This window comes from Trachemys scripta, chromosome 8 (genome assembly GCF_013100865.1).
Source record: "Trachemys scripta elegans isolate TJP31775 chromosome 8, CAS_Tse_1.0, whole genome shotgun sequence".
Lineage (NCBI taxonomy): Eukaryota > Metazoa > Chordata > Testudines > Emydidae > Trachemys > Trachemys scripta.
Window position 1 is genome coordinate 46,091,226 of NC_048305.1, and position 20,548 is coordinate 46,111,773.

At 48.2% G+C, this 20,548-nt stretch overlaps 1 protein-coding gene across 5 annotated transcripts in view; it reads right to left on the reverse strand.

Moving 5' to 3' along the window:
* Positions 1-17,889, reverse strand: part of LOC117881689 (dimethylaniline monooxygenase [N-oxide-forming] 3-like) — a 31,780-nt gene extending 13,891 nt beyond the window's left edge. For 2 of the 5 annotated variants that reach the window (XM_034779263.1, XM_034779259.1), the window contains exons 1-2: positions 9,201-9,336; positions 8,691-8,828 (exon numbers count right to left, since the gene is read on the reverse strand). In XM_034779263.1, the coding sequence (XP_034635154.1) occupies positions 8,691-8,822 (132 nt within the window). In that variant the 5' untranslated portion in view covers positions 8,823-8,828; positions 9,201-9,336. Of the gene's footprint in view, positions 1-8,690; positions 8,868-9,200; positions 9,337-15,824; positions 16,318-17,687 lie in introns of those variants that run through there. The other 3 variants (XM_034779262.1, XM_034779261.1, XM_034779260.1) reach the window with 3 other exon arrangements.
* Positions 17,890-20,548: the final 2,659 nt, after the last annotated feature.

The window sequence follows — 20,548 nt, forward strand, 5'->3', positions numbered from 1 at the left end:
GCTACTCAGATGAAAGACTCTAAACAGATGCAGACTATTATAATCAACTCCTCCTCCATTTACTGGCCGAGACCACAGTTCAGGTCTTCAGGAGGTCTGTGGTTTCTTTGCTGCAGAAAGCTGCTAAGATAAAACCAAAGCTCAAAGCAAGGCAAGGAATTTGGCTCCCCATCCCCTCTGCTCCACCAACACCCCCTTCCTGGTCTGCTTGTTCGTCAGATTTTTGCACACTCCCCTCCTTCTTCGCAGCCACCTATGCCTGGTTCAACCTCTTTGAGCTCATCCACAAGGCCCCACCTGTCCCTATTTAAAGACCCACTTTTATTGCCCCCACTCTGAGAGCTAGGATGACAAAAAATCACATGTGTCTTGACTGTGATCCGAGGCAGGATTTCAACTCAGGCTTTCAGAGGGACAAGGGTAGTGCCTTAATCAACCTCCCTTTAATACGAACATGAGAGTTCGGTATGTGGAAAATGCAGAAAATTAAGAACATAAGAATGGCCATACAGAGTCAGACCAAAGGTCCATCTAGCCCAGTATCCTGTGTTCCAACAGTGGCCAATGCCAGGTGCCCCAGAGGAAATGAACAGAACAGGTAATCATCAAGTGATCCATTCCCTGTCACCCATTCCCAGTTTCTGGCAAACAGAGGTAGGGACACCATCCCTGCCCATCCTGGCTAATAGTCATTGATGGACCTATCCTCCATGAACTTATCTGGTTCTTTTTTGAACCCTGTTATGTGTGGCTATTTGGCTTTGTCTGCTGATGAAATGCAAAGGTCTAATGCGACCTATTGAAATTAGTGCTAAAAATCCCATTGATTCCAGTGGGTGCAGGCTGTGGCTGGAGTTGGTTAGGATGATGGAGGGGGAACTAGCTGGGAGAAATAGTATGTAATTTAGAAAAAAAAAAAAAAGAGTTGGACTGAACAGCCTGACAGATCTATTTTGTTGTGTACTAGTCTCACAGGGGAAGTGGTGCATGTCATGATATATGGAATCGACAACTGTCTTCACCGGGAGGCATTTATTAAAGAAAACAGCTACATGTTACTGAAAAACAAACAGGCTTCCACACAGCTTGAGTTCAAGTCTTGTCTCTCCCGTTCACCATGGGGTGGGTTTCAGAGACCGAGCTCCAGCCCAAGCCAGAACGTCTACGTGGCTATTTTTACAGTTGTAGCCTGAGCTACAAGATTCTCTGCCATGTCTTGTTTGTTTTATTTTTTGCTGTATAGGCGTTCCTAGAGACAGTGAATGGCTGCATATCACAATGCCACCTATTACAGGGCAAGCACTAATCTCCTAGGAGGTTTAAAACTTGACCAAGGCATTGAGAAATAAAACGGGTGGGAGGAATCTTGCATTGGCAAGATGGGGATACAGTAAATAGTCCCACTGATACTTATGCGCTAAACATTAATTTGATTGGTAGTTGGGAAGTTGCCAGTGACCTAAGGGTTAAAGTAGGCTGTTGCCAATTCATGCTGAGTGTTTAAAGTTACCTGATACGTGTGCATTTGTACTTGTGCTCTGCAAATGGGAATGTGAAGTAAGAAGGGTTATGTAATGAAAACAGAACAAAACACATAGCTCCCTATTAACAGGCAATGAGGTGCAAGAAAGGGAGCTGAACCTTTGTCAACTGCATGCTGCTTAGTTGGATTTTCGCTGCAAATACAGGAGTATCTTTACCTGTTGAGATAAGGAGCTTTATAAACATCTGGGATGGGCCCTAATTTTATTCTTTAACTGACTAAAGAAATACAGGATCCCCCTAAAGTTCCTCTGCTTTGTCTCAGGTGCAAACAGATTAATGACTCTTTGTGTGACAGCCTGGCTCTTCTTAAGTGACAGGCAGAGAAACCACAACCCTGTTGTTTAAACACAATATCACTGTCAACAAGTTTGAACAAGTGATGGCCGGGAGAACTGCACCGTGAATTGTCTGCCAGGTGCAAAGCTTGGGGATCTTGAGACATCTAGACAGACTTATGTGCAGTGCTGGGGGAGGAGACAATGGTCACGGTACATGAAGGAACCAATGACATAGGGAAAGGTAGGAGAGAGCCCCTGGCAACCAAATTTAGGCTGCTAGGTAAGAGATTGAAGTCCAGGACCTCCAGAGTAGCATTCTCTGAAATGGTTCCAGTTCCACACCCAGGGCCAGTAAAGCAGGCAGAACTGCAGGGTCTCAATGTGTGGATGAGATGATGGAGGAGGGATTTAGGTTTATTAGGGACTGGAGAACCTTTTGGGAAAGGAGGAGCCTGTACAGAAAGGATGGGCTCCACCTACACCAGAACAGAACCAGATTGCTGGCATGTAAAATGAAAACAGTCATAGAGGAGTTTTTAAACTAAGGGCTGGGGGAAAGCTGGTCTGGAGGAGCTCATGGTTCAGACAGAGACATCCCTTAGAGACATCCCTTAGGGAAGGATCTATTAAAGGGGACATAGGCGCCAACTCTGTGGAAAGGGGATTCTCTATATCTTAGTGGAGAGGACAGAAGTTGACGAAGTACAGATAGGAACTGAAGAACAATAGTCAAATGAAAAAGAGTCCCAGACAATTACACCACAGGAAGGCAGAGAACCAAATACTGACAAGTTTTATGAGTGCTTGTACACAAATGCTAGAAGTCTAAATATTAAAATGGGTGCCTGGTAGTAAATGAGGATATTGATATAATAGGCATCACAGAACTTTGGGGGAACAATGATAATCAATAGGACACAGGAGTGGCACTATGTGTGAAAGAAAGCATAAAGTCAAATAGAAAACATTTTAAATTAATCAAACTGTACCACAGAATCTCTATGGACAGAAATTCCATGCTTGAATACTGAGAGTATAGAGGAGGAATGTACTACTGACCACCTGACTAGGATGGGGATTGTGAAATGCTCAGGGAGATTAGAGAGGCTACAACAACAGAAAACCCAATAATAATTGGGGATTTCAACTATCCCCATATTGACTGGGTACGTGTCATCTCAGGACGGGATGCAGAGATAAAATTTCTAAACACCATTAATGACTGCTTCTTGGAGGAGTTAGTCCTAGAATTCACAAGGGGAAAGGCAATTCTTGATTTAGTCCTAAGTGGCACACAGGATCTGGTCCAAGAGGTGAATATAGCTGAATCATTCAGTAACAGTGACCATAATATAATTAAATTTAACATCCTGATAGGGGGAAAATACCAAATAAACCAACCACAGTAGCATTTTACTTCAAAAAGGGGAACTACATAAATATGAGGAGGCTAGTTAAACAGAAATTAAAAGGAACAGTCACAAGAGTGAAATGCTTGCAAGCTTCATGGAAACGTTTTAAAAACACCAAAAGAGAGCCTCAAACTAGATGTATACCACCCCCCCCCCCACAAGAAAAACCTGTAAGAGGACCAAAAAAATGCCACCATTGCTAAACAGAGTAAAAAAGGCAGTTAGAGATAAAAAGGCATTCTTTAAAAATTGGAAGTCAAATCCTACTGAGGAAAATAGAAAATCATAAACTCTGGCAAGTCCAGTGTAAAAGCATAATTAGGCAGGCCAAAAAAGAATTTGTTTTAAGTACATCAGAAGCAGGAAGCGGGGTCACTGGACAATCAAGGTGCATAAGTAGCACTCAAGGAAGACAAGGCCATAATGGAGAAGCTAAATTAATTCTTTGCATCGGTCTTCACTGCAGAGGACATGAGGGAGATTCCCACACCTGATCCAGTCTTTTTAGGTGACAAAGCTGAGGAACTGTCCCAGATTGAGCTATCAATAGAGGTGGTTTTGTAACAAACTGATAACTTAAATAGTGATAAGTCACCAGGACCAGATGGTGACCCAAGAGTTCTGAAGAAACTCATGAAATTGCAGAACTACTAACCGTCGTGTGTAGCTTATCACTTAGATCAGCCTCTGCACCATATGGCTGGTGGACAGCTAATGTGACACTGATTTTTTAAAAAGGCTCCAGAGGTGATCCTGGCAATTATAGGCCAGTAAGCCTGACTTCCGTACCAAGCAAATTGGTTGAAACTATGTAAAGAACAGAATTATCAGACACATAGATGAACACTACATGATGGGGAAGACTCACCACTGCTTTTGTAGAGAAATCATGCCTCACCAATCTGTTCGCATTCTTTGAGGGGATCAACAAACATGTGGACAAGGGTGATCTAGTGGATATAGTGTCCTTGGACTTTCAGAAAGTCTTTGTCAAGGTTCCTCACCAAAGGGTCTTAAGCAAAGTAGGCAGTCATGGATTCAGTAACTGGCTAAAAGATATGAAACTGAATAAACGCCCAGTTTTCACAGTGGAGAGAGGTAAATAGCAGAGTCCCCCCTAGAATCTGTACTGGGACCTGTGCTGTTCAACATATTCATAAACGATCTGGAAAAGGGGGTAAACAGTGAAGTGGCAAAATTGCAGACGTTACAAAATTACTCAAAATAGTTAAGTCCAAAGCAGACTGCGAAGGGTTACAAAGGGATCTCACAAAACTGAGTGACTAGGCAATAAAATGGAAGATAAGAACATAAGAATGGTCATACTGGGTCAGACCAAAGGTCCATCTAACCCAGTATCCTGTCTTCTGTCAGTGGCCAATGTCAGGTGCCTCAGAGGAAATGAACAGAGCAGGTAATCACCAAGTGATCCATCCCCTGTCGCCCATTTCTAGCTTCTGTCAAACAGAGGCTAGGGACATCATGAATGAAATTCAATGTTGATAAATGCAATGTAGTGCACATTGGAAAACAATCTCAATTATACTTACAAAATGCTGGGGTCTAAAGGAGTTGCTACACAGCCTTGGCCACTCTGGCACCAATTCAGATCAGACAGAAGTTGGCCGGGGACCAAATGCCATTTCCATAGGAAAGCTCTGGATGTGATGGAATTATTGCATCTTTCGCCCGAGGAGTTTAATGTGCAGGAGTTTAATGAGGAGTTTAAGGCCTGGCTTGACAAAGCCCTGGCTGGAATGATTTAGTTAGTGTTGGTTCTGCTTTGAGCAGGAGGTTGGACTAGATGACCTCCTGAGGTCTCTTCCAACCCTAATCTTCTATGATTCTATGCAGGACCCCAGGAGGTGGGTTAATGATCACGTGTCCCACGGCAGCTGTTTTGGAGCGCACAGCACCATTGCAGTACAGGGGTGAAGAATACCATCCTTAACCGGAGGTGCAGGGGAAGAGTTCAGAGGCAGAGTGGAAACGACCAGTTTGGAATTTGGCCAGGACATTGGGGCTAAGGCCCAGTTTCATACAAACAAGTCCCTGTAATGATCACAAGTGATCCTGTGAGTGGTGTCACATCTCATCTGGAGGACGGCGCCTCCAGCAACTTGGTGCCCCCTTGAACATCACACTAGGGACATGTTCAATATTGATTCAGAGGGAAGAGTGCCACTTCCCGAAGCACCAACAGTATTTCCTGCACTGCTCAGAGGGCCTTGAGAGGTCAGCAAGTCCAACCCCTTGTGCTGAGGCAGGACCAAGTATACCTAGACCCCCACTGACAGGTGTTTGTCCAACCTGCTCTTAAAAACCTCCCAAAAATGGGATTCCACAACCTCCCTAGAAACCCTATTCCAGAGCTTAACTGCCTTTAGAGTTAGAAAGTTTTTGCTAGTATCTAACCTAAATCTCCCTTGCTGCAGATTAAATGCATCACTTCTCCTACCTTCAACCCTTGACATATTTGAAGACTTATCAGGTCCCTCCATCAGTCTTCTTTTCTCAAGACTAAAGGTGCCCAGGTTTTTTAAGCTTTCCTCATCCGTCAGGTTTTCTAAACCTTTGATCATTTTTGTTGGTCTTTTCTGGTCTCTCTCCAATTTGTCCACATCTTTTCTAAAGCGTGGTGCCCAGAACTGGACACAGTACTCCAGCTGAGGCCTCACCAGTGCCGAGTAGAGTGGGACAGTTACCTCCCATACATATGACACTCCTGTTACTACACCCCATAATGATATCAGCTTTGTTCACAGCTGCAGGGCCAGTGCATCCACTAGGCAAACTAGGCAACCACCTAGGGTGCCAAGATTTGAGGGCGCCAAAAAGCGGTGCCCAAAATGTCTGGGATGCTCACCCGGCACCGGCTAAATGTGTAACCCTCTTTGATCAGCTCCGGCCAGCCGGGAAGTGATGTCATTCCTCCTCCGGCCGCTGGGGGGGGCTGTGTTGCTCCCTGCTGCTCTGGCTCTTCCCCCGGGGCCCAGCCCCTGCTCAGCCCCGCCCTGCCCCACTCCCCTGAGGTCTGCAGCAGAGACCTGGCCCCAGCCATGCCACCGGCGAGTGCTGGGAGGTAGTTCCCCCCTGCCTCCCAAGCCAGCCCCGGCCCCCCGGAGGCCTCCCCCACCACTCCCGCCTCCCCCATGGAAGACTGGGGCACCCCCCCACGTGGGGGGGCTGCATAGGGCCCAAGAATATCTAGGGACAGCCTTAGTCCCTGCCACCCTGCTCTNCTTCTGTTTTATATTGGCTGGGAGTCACTGCTGACTGCAGCGTGGGGGTGCATGGCCCCTGCTGGGGGAAGGGAGCATGTAAGGCTTCCCCAGGTGTCCCATCCAGTGGAACTCCCTGCGGGGAGCTCCTGGCGTGAACAGGGGTGCTTCTCCCTTGATGCCACACCCTCTTCCTAGCCTTGGGTGCCCCCAGACACAGGGCTTCACCTCCCAAGCTGGGCACGCGCATGGGGCGGCTCAGAAAATGACAAGAGCATGGCTTTCTGAAGGACGGGTGCATAGCTCTGCCCTGGATTTCAGGTGTCCGAGTGACACTCCAGGGACTATACCCCTGATCAGATTCGGGTGGGCCTGGATGCTAAGTGGGTGGGCCATGGCCCACCCATTCCCACTCATGGCTATGCCCCTGTTGTGCACCCATGACACCTAGCACACCTGCATTCCAGCTCTGGCCTTTGATGGCCGCCTTGTCTCCTGAAGAAGGGTTAGGTTCTCTGTCCAGGCTCTCTCTGGGCTGTGCTGGCCTGTCATTGTCTCCTACTTACTCCTTGGAAGCCTCAGCTGGCTCTGGCAGCTCTCTGCCCCTGGTGGTTCTTCCTGTGAGTCTGAGGCTTGTGCTGGGGGAGGGGAAGGTGACTATGTGGGTTGGGGGGGCAGTAAGGGCGTATCTTCCCCTTTCTGGCCCCACGAAAAACCATCAGAAAAAGGAAGAAAGCCCCAGGTTACATTAACTTCTCTGCAGCCTCTCCCCTGAGGATTGGGAATCTGCTCCTCTCAGGGTCGGGGCTGGTGCAGAAAAATCAGCAAAGTTTATGGGTAGCGCCTTTTCTATTGCTTGGGAGGATCTTCATGAGGAAACCCTCTCAGAGGTCTGCCTCCAAAGCCCCCTCCCATGAGTGCTAGTGTGTGTGTGTGAACTGTCCCCTTGTCAGCACATCTTTGCAGCAATACACAAACATTAGTCCTGTCAGTACCCCATTTCATAGATGGGGAGACTGAGGCAGAGAAGTCCAGCTCCATACACATGGTTAACAAGCGTCAGAAGCAGGACTGGAAGGCCTAAGGTGCTGGTTCCTACTAGCCCACACTGCCTCGCAACATTTCATCACAAGCACAATGGAAATGAGATTCGGTTCACTGTGGGCCTTATTCCTTCACCCAAGTGAGAGAATGAAGAACGAGACCCTGTGATCTGGCAATAAGCAGCTCTTTGAATAAGGCCCCTATCAGAGTCAGGGCTTTGTCTGTGCTGTCGGGAGGATCAGGTCATGAGAGCAGGGCAGCAAGAAGAAAGTTGCAGTGCTTGATGTCAACTTTTGTCCTGCAGGCAGAGTCTTTTTATAACATGGCTCTGCGCTGAGTCTAGATTCATTCCTGCAAGCCTGCCGACCGCCACAGAGAACATACATGCAGGAGGGTCACTTTGGGGGGCGGGGGTACTGAAAGGTTCTTCCCCTTCAGGGGTGGTAGAATCCAGCAAGGAGTCGAGCTTTCCGTGTTACAGCAAAGCAAAACCAAACTCCTTCCCTGCACTCCAGGGGTCGGCGGCTAGGGCGCAGGGCTCTGATAAGACAGCAAGGCCCGATAAGGACTGCATGTGGCACCATCATCGGACGCAACTTCCCTCCCACTCACTGCCAGAGTAAATGAGTAAGAGTTGAGTTTGCCTGGCTCAGACGCAGATGGCTCAGATTCCCGTCCCCAAATTGTGCCCTCAGCCTCGCTTCTAAAAGCATTAAGACGGAACTAGAGTTTGCTTTATTTTTAAGACATCTAATTAACTCTTAAGCAGTAAAATCTCAATAAAGCCTCCACAGAGTCAGTTATATTTCTGGCTGTTCTGACATGTGGTTGCACAGCACCTTGTGATTAACACAAAGGAACTTTTACAGGGACTGATGGCCTAATTTTCAGAGCAGCCACAGCTCCCCTTTACTCCAAATCAGTCTGTGGCTGTGACTGTGGTTAGTAAAGTGACCATTAGCACAGATTTCACCACCCTGTGCAAGTGCCATAGAAAGATATGGTGCCCAAAAGTTAGTGATCTGTTCTAAACAATGAACAGATACTTCTCCTGAAGAACAAACCAGTCTATAGGCGTCAGGGAAAGTAAAATACAAGACAGGGCATATGCAGAATGGAGTGACAGCTGGGATGCAACAACACCAGCCGTATTCTGAAATCAGAATGTTTTGTCAGAGCTTCCCACTTACTGTGAATTTCCAGAGCCCTCCGATGTCATCGCTTCGCTCGAAGCAGGTGGGCTCCAATCCCTCGTCCAGACAGCACTTAATGGAGGCCAGTCCACTCACGCCAGCTCCAATGATTGCCACTCTCTGTACCATGGTCTCCTGTGACAGAGAAGGAGCACACCTCTTCAGTGCATAGAGCTGTCGGTGAGCAGAAACCACAGCATTTCAGCAGAATGGCTTAGAACTTTATTAGAGAAGACTAGGCCACCTTTATGGACAGAAATATCGCACACATGCTCACTCTCTCTATAAATATAGTGGTAGCTTGTTCTGATTCCTATTAACACTTAGTGATGTGAATCAGATCCAGCTGCAATAAGGGAATGAAATGGAGCTGATTGATTGCCCAAGATCTGCAGGAATGTTAAACTCACAGTTGTCAGCTGCCCACTCTGCATTTCAGTTTCACAGTCACTTTAGCCATTTCTCTCCTTTTAGCCTACCAAAGCGATGTCCCGCTTTCCCCATTACCTTCGCTCCTTCTCTTCTCCAGCCTAGTCCCTGATGCCTGCGAGTGGGTTTCAGGTAGGCACGGGGGAAACAAATGCCTTTCCTGGAACCTATTATTTTGAGAAAAGCAACTGAAATGTGGGAGGAGTTTCCCTTAAAGAGCAAGCCACTTTTATGCACCACTTCACAGGGGACAGGCCTCGCTGGCAGGGCTGTGTAAGGATGTGTCTGTACAAGTACTGGTGGTGATTTTTGGAGCTTAGCATCCCTGGAGTGGAAAGCGAGGAGGAGCTGGGAGATTTGAGCTCTCTGCTTCAGAAATAAATTGTCTAGGTGATGCTATTCCAGACAGCACCTGGGGTCATTGGGCAGTGGTGACCAACCCTGATTCCCATCCGGATATAGAATGACAGTGATTCCCTAAATGCCCTTCTCTTCCACGTCCCACTTGGCTCTGACTCCACTTTTCAACCCACGCAGAGGGGTCCCTAGAAGCCACAGACCCTGCAAACAGGCTGGAGATAGAGTAGATCACATCCTCAGAGTTGCGGTAACAGCAGGGAGAGAAAGACTAGTGCCAGGGAGCACTAGGAATACATGGAAGTGGGGTGGTCTGGTTATGTTCTGAGAGGAAGCGGGATGGGGCTCAGCATCTGGGGAACCTAAACCACCCATTCACCAAAGCTATTTTTTAGAAGGCTTCTTATATGCCATCTGTCTGGTCCCCACTGTCCCGCCAGCTGCCGGTTCTTCCCAGAATGATGGAGTCACAATACCTCCGTTAGTTCTTGCCATGTTGTCAATGCAAAGTGGTCATTAGGAGTGTGCTACTCCTCATTTCAGCCCTAGAAAGGGATTGTTGGGACACCAGTGATGATTCTAGTACTGTGTTTGCACACAGCACAAACCCCACCAGCAGCGAAACGGGCGTATATTCACCTGTCAGCCTGTGCTAAGGAAAGCTGAACTATGTAGTGAAACCCTATTTGTACACTCTTCAGGGTGTCTGGCTTGTCCAGATTTTCCACATGCCTTCCTCTGGTTCAGAGTGTGCAGGCACTTCCTTCTGACCAGCCACAAGCTAGGCACAGAGTCCCCTCGCTGGCGAGTGCTAGACCTAAACAAACCCATAAGTCATTGCCTAGAGATTGCACAATGCTGGAGCTGCATGAATAATCCACGGCAAGTAATTTGTTGTGTGCAGCTGGTTAATAGCAGCAGACAAGAAGAAGTTGTGTTGGTTATTCAAAAGCCAGGACTGACCCGGCATATTCTTGAGGGCCACTGACTGGCCCTTCATCTGTTCATATGGATACAAACATGGAGCACCCACCACATGATGTAACTGGCACATTCAGCCTCATTCGCTGTTCATGGGTGGTCTGGGATCAGTTTGCCATTTTTCTGATGTGGTTATTTATTGGAAATTATTCACGTAATCAGAGAGCCGAAGGGCAATTGTACACAAGGGCCAGTCAGGAAGATCAATGGGACTTAAACCAGGAGAGCAGAGAACCAGCACAGTGGCTGGTGGGACAGAATGTGCAATGGACAAGGGGAGAAAAATCATTAGGTGTCATCAGGGACCACGGGTCCCAAACCCTGGTCCACAGGGCTCTAAGGTAGCCGGTCAGAACTTATTGGCTCCTAGAGACCTGGTAACAGTTGCCAGAACGAGAAGCTCAACCCTGACAGAGGACTCCAGACCTGGGCTCTCATTGGTGGAACTCCAGGAGTCCTGATTGGTTCCCTGCTCCTATTGAAACCAAGCAGAGGAGCAGGAAATTGTCTGTGCAATTAGGTTTCTCCTGCTCAGGGCTGCATCCACTGTGTTACCTGCGCCTACTGGGTCAGCCTGCCCACGTCCTAGTCATGACAGCTATGGAAAAGAGGGCAGAGTAAAGCACATGGATGCATGTTGCCCAGATAGCCTATTACATATTTGTATTACAGCAGCACCTGGAGCTTCAGAAGAGTTTGGGGTTCAGTTGTGCTAGGCACTGTACATGTATAGGGGGTATATCTACACTGCGTTCTTCTTTCAGTGGTGTGTAATGTACATACATGCATAGCCCCCAGCAGGAAAAGCTTCTGGCAGCAGGGATGGAGCCTTTCCCTGCTGCCTTCCTCTGCCAGAGCCTTTCATTGACACTTGTAGCTACATACTATAGCATGGACACAACCTGCTTTTCACACGGTGCATAGCTACATGTACCTTACACGCCACCATCAGTGGTGCATAGTGAAGACATGACCACAGTTAGGCAGTCCCTATCCCAAATAGTTTACAGTCTTAGACTGGACAAAGCGTGCAGAGAGAAACTGAGTGACAGAGAAGCAAAGTGATTTGCCCAAGGTCACATAGCAAGGCAGTGGCAGAGATGGGAATGTTGTTTAACCGCACAGTTTGAAGTGCTGCTACATAAGAGTATTCCCACAGAATTCTTGCCGGCAAGTTAAAGAAGTATGGGCTGGAAGAATGGACTATAAGGTGAATAGAAAGCTGGCTAGATCATCGGGCTCAACAGGTAGTGATCAATGGCTCCATGTCTAGTTGGCAGCCGGTATCAAGTGTAGTGCCTCAAGGGTCGGTCCTGGGGCTGGTTTTGTTCAATATCTTCATTAATGATCTGGAGAATGGCATGGACTGCACCCTCAGCAAGTTTGCAGATGACACTAAACTGGGAGGAGTGGCAGATACGCTGGAGGATAGGGATAGGATACAGAGGGACCTAGACAAATTAGAGGATTGGGCCAAAAGAAATCTGATGAGGTTCAACAAGGACAAGTGCAGAGTCCTGCACTTAGGACGGAAGAATCCCATGCACTGTTACAGACTAGGGACCGAATGGCTAGGCAGCAATTCTGCAGAAAAGGACGTAGGGGTTACAGTGGACGAGAAGCTGGATATGAGTCAACAGTGTGTCCTCATTGCCAAGAAGGCTAATGGCATTTTGGGCTGTATAAGTAGGGGCATTGCCAGCAGATCAAGGGACGTGATCGTTCCCCTCTATTCAGCATTGGTGAGGCCTCATCTGGAGTACTGTGTCCAGTTTTGAGCCTCACACTACAAGAAGGATGTGGAAAAATTGGGAAGAGGAGGGCAACAAAAATGATTAGGGGGCTGGAGCACATGACTTATGAGGAGAGGCTGAGGGAACTGGGATTGTTTAGTCTGCAGAAGAGAAGAATGAGGGGGGATTTGAAAGCTGCTTTCAACTACCTGAAAGGAGGTTCCAAAGAGGATGGATCTAGACTGTTCTAAGTGGTACCAGATGACAGAACAAGGAGTAATGGTCTCAAGTTGCAGTGGGAGAGGTTTAGGTTGGATATTAGGAAAAACTTTTTCACTAGGACGGTGGTGAAGCACTGGAATGGGTTACCTAGGGAGGTGGTGGAATCTCCTTCCTGAGAGGTCTTTAAGGTCAGGCTTGACAAAGCCCTGGCTGGGATGATTTAGTTGGGGATTGGTCCTGCTTTGAGCAGGGGGTTGGACTAGATGACCTCCTGAGATCCCTTCCAACCCTGATATTCTATGATAACCCTCACTCCTCTCCACCTTGGAATATAAAGGTGCAGTTTCCAAGAGGGTGTGATCTTGGGTTATGAAAAATGGGTGGTGCATCTAACCAAATGTGTCCATTGGTTTTGGATTCTGGTCACAAGTTGGCAGCACAGAGCAAAACAGTTACCGCTAACTGCTTCCATGCATGTGGGACACGGACTAGCTGACTTCTGGTTGGCCCTTCCAGCCCCACTTTTCTATGACAGGGTCTGGCCCACAGTGTCAAACACCGCATACAAGAAAGAAGAATCAAATACAACCAGAAAAGGGGGACTAAGGAGCTGCAGTGGGAAATCATACCCAAGAGAAGGATGTGGCAGTCAGAATGAAAAACACATTGATTAGGCCCCATTTTAAATTTCATAGACTAATGAAACAATTCAATTAGTTTAACTGGCATGTTGACAATTGAATTGAAAGGTTTTTAATCCTTTTAACTGAGTTCATTAGCTTATTTGGGTTGAATCAAATAAAGGAGATCTTTGCAATTGGTTGATTACAGGGATTCAGATATTTGGTTTCAGCGTGAGTTGGTTGTCTAATTTCTTCTGCCCTACTAGGAAGGGCTCAGTATTATTCCATGTGGGCAGAAAGATAACTCCAAAAAGTAGGGGCGTCGCTGCTTGTCATCTGGCCTTTGGATCTAGCTTCACTGTTAATCTGAAACAACATGGGTTTCTTGACCATTCACTTACTTCCCTATTAGTAGAGGACCCAGCCAAGATTGGGCGCCCATTGTGTTAGGTGCTGTACAAACCCACGGTGAGAAACAGCATCTGCTCCAAAGAGCTTCCAGTCTCTGCAGGTAAGAAAGACAAAGGGTGGGAGGAGAAACAGAAGCACAGGGAAGGGAAAGGTTTTGCCCAAGGTCACACAGCACACTGGTGGAAGAACCTGGAATAAGAACTCAGATCCCCTGACTCCCAGTCCAGTGCTCTATCTGCTAGAGTGCTACCATCAAGAAGATTCTTCTTTTGACTGTTTTTTGATGAAAAAGCAATTTAAAAAAAAAGAGTATGGTATGCAAATTTTGCCACTAGAAAAGGGGGTGGGGTGAGGTGAAGGTTGGTGGGGGGGAGGAGAGAGATGGGGGGAAGAACTGAAATCCCCCAAACCAAACTTTTTTGACCAGCCATACAAAATATGAGGCCAGCTAGAAAACGTGGTGGCGCAGGGCCAGAAACACATGTCAATGGGACGGCCTCCCTATTGCTCCATTCCACAACGCTACTCTGTAGCTAGGACAGTAAGGTCAATGACCTTGGCTAGTCAGCAAAGAGGACATTGACATACAGGTTTGTGGCCCCTTCAGCTCCAGCACGAGGCATGCCTGTAGTGCTCGTGACGTTAATATTTCACGTGGAACGGAGTTAGAGAATGGTTGCAACAGTGCTATAAAATGCTACGCCAGCATTGCTGCAGTGTACCAGTTGCACAAGTCGTAGCTGCCTCTGGTTTCATTGGGATAATTTGGTATCCAGGCCCGAATTTTAATTGAGCTAATACTAGAGCTGTGGAAAGTGGGTGTTTTTGCAAGGGTGTTATGTTGTACACATAGATGGGGGAGGGTTTGTTTTTGGGGTTTTTTTTTTTGATGACGGTGATCTTGAAGTCTGGTGCGAATATGACGGCCTCCATCTTAACCAACACAGCAGGGACTGAAGTAGGGACGTAGAGACCTAGACACATGCACTGCTACAGCTGACACTAAAGCTCCCTCGCTAGGGCTGTAAGACTCATCCTCTGAGGATCAGGCGCAGAGGGGGACCTGAAGCACTCACCGGCGGGGTACACTAACACCCCCTCAGGCGTTTTTCTGTTTGCCAAACTCAGACACATCAAGGGCTTCTGATTAGAAGAGTTCAAAAGGAATTTCCTGCAACAAGGAATACTATAACTAGAACCACCACTAGAGGCCAGTCAAAACACTAGGGGGAGCCTTGCCATTCACTTCAACAGTCACAGCAATATGCCCTAGGAGCATATTACTGAATGGATTCCCAAGAGTGTCCCTCACATCTTCCTCCAGGCTAGATGTAGCAATGTCATAGGGTGAGCCCTACCGAGAGCTCCCTCCTTCAGCAGGTCAGGGCGCAACCAGTGAACTCACCTCAGTTTCCCTCCTTCAGAGGCTTCAATAACTTTACTTCTGGCTCTCTGGATACAATGCCCTCCTTGAGGCTGGCTTATTATAAAAACTTGTGCAAAACAGTCCATAACAAAAGTTCTAAACATACAGTCCATTTCTCACCCCAGTGCAAGCACTCATTAAAACTCATTAAATCTTGTCCCAAAAGGCCCCGCACACCAGCCCCTTAACCGGGCCCGGACTCTGTCAGGCCTATTGTATTAATTTAACTGGAATATCTGGGCCAAAGCTGTTAGCGTAACCATCTCACTGTCCAACATTAAACGGTGTTATACAAGGCCCAAGTTTTGGTATATGGAGACCTCAGCCTGCTTAGCCCTATGGCAAAGACACCATTAAAAATCCTTTAACCTTGTATTACAGATACAGAAAAGACAGAAAACTAGTTGTTAAAGCTTTTGAAATGTAGAATATTAAATAAGGCTTGCATTTTAACAGCCTGCCTTGTTCCCTGTCCGGGGATGGCATGATATCCTTTTCCTTCAGCTGGAGACTGTTTGTAGAAGGAAAACCCCCCTTGTTTAACAGTCTCTTGGATGGTATTACGGACAATGACCTTCCTTTTTAAGGAAAAGAAGAAATTAGTTGAGATGGGCTGGAGCTGTTGTCATTAAAGTCCAATCCCGTTTCCTAGAAGACAAATGCACACAAAGGGGAGAGGAAAGAACAGCAAAGATAGAAAATACAACTTCTGTCTCTGGTGTTGACTCACTTGCACCCTCACTGAATTAGGGCTGTTTGGGGTATTGCTTTTAGCTGCCTCTTTCTGGTCACAGGCTCAATAGCAGTGTTGCAAAATATACAGTCTTTGCTGGCTAAGCCAGACTCCTATCAGAGAGAAGGAAAAAGGAGAGGGAGAGAGAGAGAGGAAAGGGGAAATAAGATAGGGATAGAAAAAGACACATGGGGTAGAGTGGGGACAAAGTCTCACATGCCAATGATGGTAGGGGTTTAGCTGAAGCTGGTAGGGGTGGAGATGTCATCTGGGTCCCTCTCTCTGGCCTGGCCTGGTCAGGACATTTTTCAGAATGAGGATGAAGAAGACCTGAGGTCCCCCAGGAGATGGTGAGGGTGGCAGCCATGATGATGAAACTCGCTCCCATGGTCAATTTTTCTCCCAAAGTCTCTTTCTTTAAGGTCCCCAAAGGGAGTGATGAGTGGAATCGCCCATCCTTTCATTATTTTGTCCATTAATTAGGCATGACTTCTGATATGCCAAATTTAGTCCATCTGTGTCCCATTCTTGTTCACCAGACATAATTTTAACACAGCCCTCGAGTTATATCAGTTGGTCTTTTAGGTTCCTTCCCCTGGTTACTGCAGGCCTGGATTTCAGCTCCATCCTGTGGCTATTTCTCATCCCTCCCATTCCCCACTTTCCATGAGACTAAACACAGCCCATCTAAGCACGCAGGAGACAGGCCGTCCTGCAGTGACACAAGTGCTGTGATCTGCTCTGCTGGAGGGACAAAGCTGGAAACTGTCAACTACCAGCTTGAGGTTTTATTTTATTTTATTTTATTTTATTTTATTTTATTTTTAAGAATCCCTTATCCTAGTTCCGAGTCAGTCTAATTGCCAAATGAGGCCCTGAATGCAGCTTGGCAGCAAGACTGAATTATGGGTGGTTAAAGAATTCAGTTATGAAATCAAGTGGGATTTTTTCCCCCCTCTAAAACAAACGAAATGTAGTATTTACCCTGGCCTGCCCTGCTCCTCATACAACCTTCCCCAGCCCAAGAGAGAAATCAGCAAGGTCAGGGACAGGCAGCTCACCCTCAGGCCCAGATAGGCATCTGTGTCAGAGGGCTCAGTTACAACACAGTTAAAGCAACATTCTGGTTTGTAATAGGGGGGACATTAGCAGAGTCCTGAACTTCAGTAAAGCCTTGGATAGTTCAGGCATTACAGAGGACCAGATCCGCAGCTGATGTGGACTGGTGTAGCCCTGTTGAAGTCAGTGGAGCTATATCAATTTACATCAGCTGAAGATCTGGCCCAGAAAGTTTTAAAATAAATCCTAAGTGATACACATTGTGATAGTGGGTAGGACACTGGACTGGGATTCCTGCAGGCATGGATCCTACTCACAGCTCTTCCACTGGCCTGCTGTATGACTCAACACTCTGTGCCTCTGCTTCCCTTCCTACACACTGTTTGTCTTGTCTATTTAGACTGTAAGCAGTTATGTGTATGTATAAGATCCAGTACAATGGGGCACCAATCTTGCCTGGAGTTCCTACATGCTACCTTAATACCATTTTGGGAGAGCATAATTTAAGCTGATCAACTACATTTCTTTTTCAGTTAGGTTTAAAAAAATGTGACGGAGCAAGAGGGTATTGCTCAGTGAGCAATTAAGAGCAGAGTATTTTTGTTTAAATGGACACACCATCTGCTTGACTTCTAGTACATGAACAAAACAAAGTTAATGTCTGGTACCAAACTTGTACTGGACCCCCGCTCCCCACCCCACTTCCTCCATCCAGCAGGTTTTGTGGTTTAACAAATCTCAGTTTCCTGTTTTATAAACATGTTTCTCTCTCTCTCTCTCTGCCTTGGGAAAGACACACTCAAACCAGCAGAAGAAACAGACCAGTTTAATTGACTCTACAGAAGAAAGAGTGAAACTGACTAAACATAAAGGCCCAGATCCTCAAGATATTTATGTGCCTAACTCCCACTGAAATCAGTGGGAGTTCGGTGCCTAGACACCTTTCTGGATCAAGGCCAAAGAGCTATCAAATGCACAAAGCAAACCTACCAAAAATAGAGATGACTGTGTCGTTCTTACCTCTGGTTTCTTTCAACTGCAATAATGGTAGATGTTACCTCCGCCTTAGCGTGGATATGTTGACCATGTCCTTTTAACCTGTGATTTTGAACATGATGTTGCATGTCAGATTAGGTGTGTAGATGCACATACAAAAATGCTCTTTTCCTAGCTGCTTTCATGGGGAAATTTTCAAAGGCACATCAAGGATTTAGGAGCACAAGTCCCATTGCCATTTGGTGGGACTTGCGCTCTTAAAAACTCTTAAGCTGTTTGAAAATCACCTCTATTTATTAAGAAAATAAACCCATTTCTTAATGGCCTAGCACTCTGCTCTGTGCTTCACATGCATTATTTAGAAATGAGGTATGCTTCCTTTCTTAATGGACACGTTAGCACTGGCATGAACCTCTTCTGTCTGAGCTACAAGAACTAGCTCTGTTATCCCAAGGGCTGTAGCAGACTCATAAACCTGTATGTAGTCTAGCCACTACAGGGAAACAGAGCCACATGTATGTGCTTACAGGGGCGACTCTAGCTTTTTTGCAGCCCCAAGCATGGCAGTCAGGCAGCCTTCGGCGGTATGCCTGAGGGAGGTCCCGGTCCCGCGGATTTGGTGGCATGCCTGCGGGAGGTCCACAGGTCCCGCGGCTTCGGCGTACCCGCTGCCGAATTGCTGCCAAATCCGCAGGACTGACGGACCTCCCGCAGACGTGCCGCCGAAGGCTGCCTGACTGCCGCTCTCGCAGGGACTGGCAGGGTGCCTCCCGCGGCTTGCAGCCCCAGGCATGCGCTTAGAGCGCTGGTGCCTGGAGCTGCTGCTGCGTGCTTATACCTGTACGCCATTAGCCTTTTATGTTTTTTTCAGTGATGAAGATGTACCAGATTCTATGTGGGTTTATTAGTCAGCTTTGGGCAGCCTTGTTGAAGTTACTTGGAATGTGAGTTGAGTTCTCTCTCTCCTTGACATAAGCATGGGGTCAGGCTGCCGGGCATCACAGGTCATGGCGTTTTCGGCTAAAGGAAAGGTCACATCTTCCAAAATTTTTATTTACTGGTTATGTCATGACTCCAAATAAAAGTCTGTGGCTGGAGTCCAAGAGCCGCTTGCTTCCTCGGACAATGCAAACTTACCATAACTGATCCAAACAGCAAATGGGGCCCTGTCTATTTTGAAAACTCTCCAGGGAACCATAAGGGGTCTCAAGTTGGGCACCCAAATCAGAGGCTGATAATATGGCTGCTTTCTTAGCTGTTTGCTTCCTACCCCTCAGATGACCTGTTTGGACTTACCTTCCAGAGCTGCTTTTTGCTCACTTCCACCTCTTTTAGGCACTTTCAGATCCCGTAGTAGGTGAGCACCTCTCAGGCATTAATGTATTTATCCCCACAACACCCCCGGAGGCAGGGAAATGCTCAGGTTTACAGCTGGGAAAGTGAGATATGGCCTTGGCAGCTCAAATGACGTGGAAAGCAAGTTCTTTGGGGGAGGGCCTGTCTCTTCGTTCTGTGTTTGGGGATTGTCCAGTGCAATGGGGCCTTGATCCCTCATGGGAGCCCCTATGCAGCAGCACCAGCACTATAAAAATAATCAGCACCAATCATCAGGTGCAGCTCTATGCCTGAATCCAGAAACATCCCCTGTAACCAGCCCAGGGTGGTTTGCAGAGTCAGGGTACAGACAGGCCTATCTCCTTTGGAGACACTCATGCATGAGGCCAGATTGCCTTTATGTGGGGGCAGGGCCAGATTAACCTTTCGTGGGTGCAGCGCCAAGCATATTTGTGAGCCCCCATGAGGGCAATGGACCATGGCGAGGGTGGGGGGGTCGGTCCCCAGAGCGAGGGGCCGTCAAAGGGCATAGTATGGGAGGGGTGACCCCGCTCCCCCCAGCCCAGTGCTAGGGTAGTATTTACAAACCGGCAGTTGCCAGACGCACAATGGCCTGCCCAGCCCTGTGCTGCCAGCATGCCCCTTTCCCTCAGGGGTGGGCCCATGCCACGCCACATATCCCCCTCGCCCAACACTGGAACACCTCCCCCCCGATTCTCTATGGCCAGAGCCCCCTGGACCCACTATACCCAATGCCCCCAGGAGACCCTGCCACAAATGCACAGCGCCCTGCACACCACCACCCCTACCTAGCACCCTCCGCCCACAGCCCCACTACAACTGCCCGGCACCCCGCACAGAACCCCCACTCTCCAGTGCCCCAACACACAGATCTTCCCTGCCACCTCACAGCCCAGCTCTCCCCAGGCCCACTAGAGACCCACTCCCCCACGCCCTGCCTCCCAGCCGCACGCACCAACCCTCTGGGAGGCGACTGTGTCTGACGAGCTGAGCTAGCAGCACAGCCAGGGCTGGTCCCGGGGCGGGGAATTGCTCCAGCCCCTCGGGAGTGGCGCGATCAGCCAGGCCAGGGCCTGCCCCAGCCAGGCTCCCCCAGGACCCATTTCCCTGGAGGGGCCCAGCCAAGTACCCCCTCCCCATTTCTCCCCCCACAACTGGCTGAGATTGGCCAGGCTTCGGCACCAGTCCCAGGCGGTTCAGCTCCAGGGAGACAGGAGGGCCCACAGGTGGTGGGAAGCAGAGACTGTCCAGAGCCAGAAGTGCACTGGGTCAGACCAGGAGGCAGAGAGAAGCTGGTGGGTTGGTCAGGGGGTGGAGAGTAGGGTTACCATACATCCGGATTTTCCCGGACATGTCCGGCTTTTTGGGCCTCAAATCTCCGTCCGGGGGGAAATCCCAAAAAGCTGGACATGTCCGGGAAAATAGGGAGGGAGGGACCGGCGGTGCTCGGCCGGGGGCTGGAGCCACTGGGGCCGGCAGTGCTCGGCCGGGGGCCGGGTTGGGGCCGGGGCCGGCAGTGCTCGGCCAGC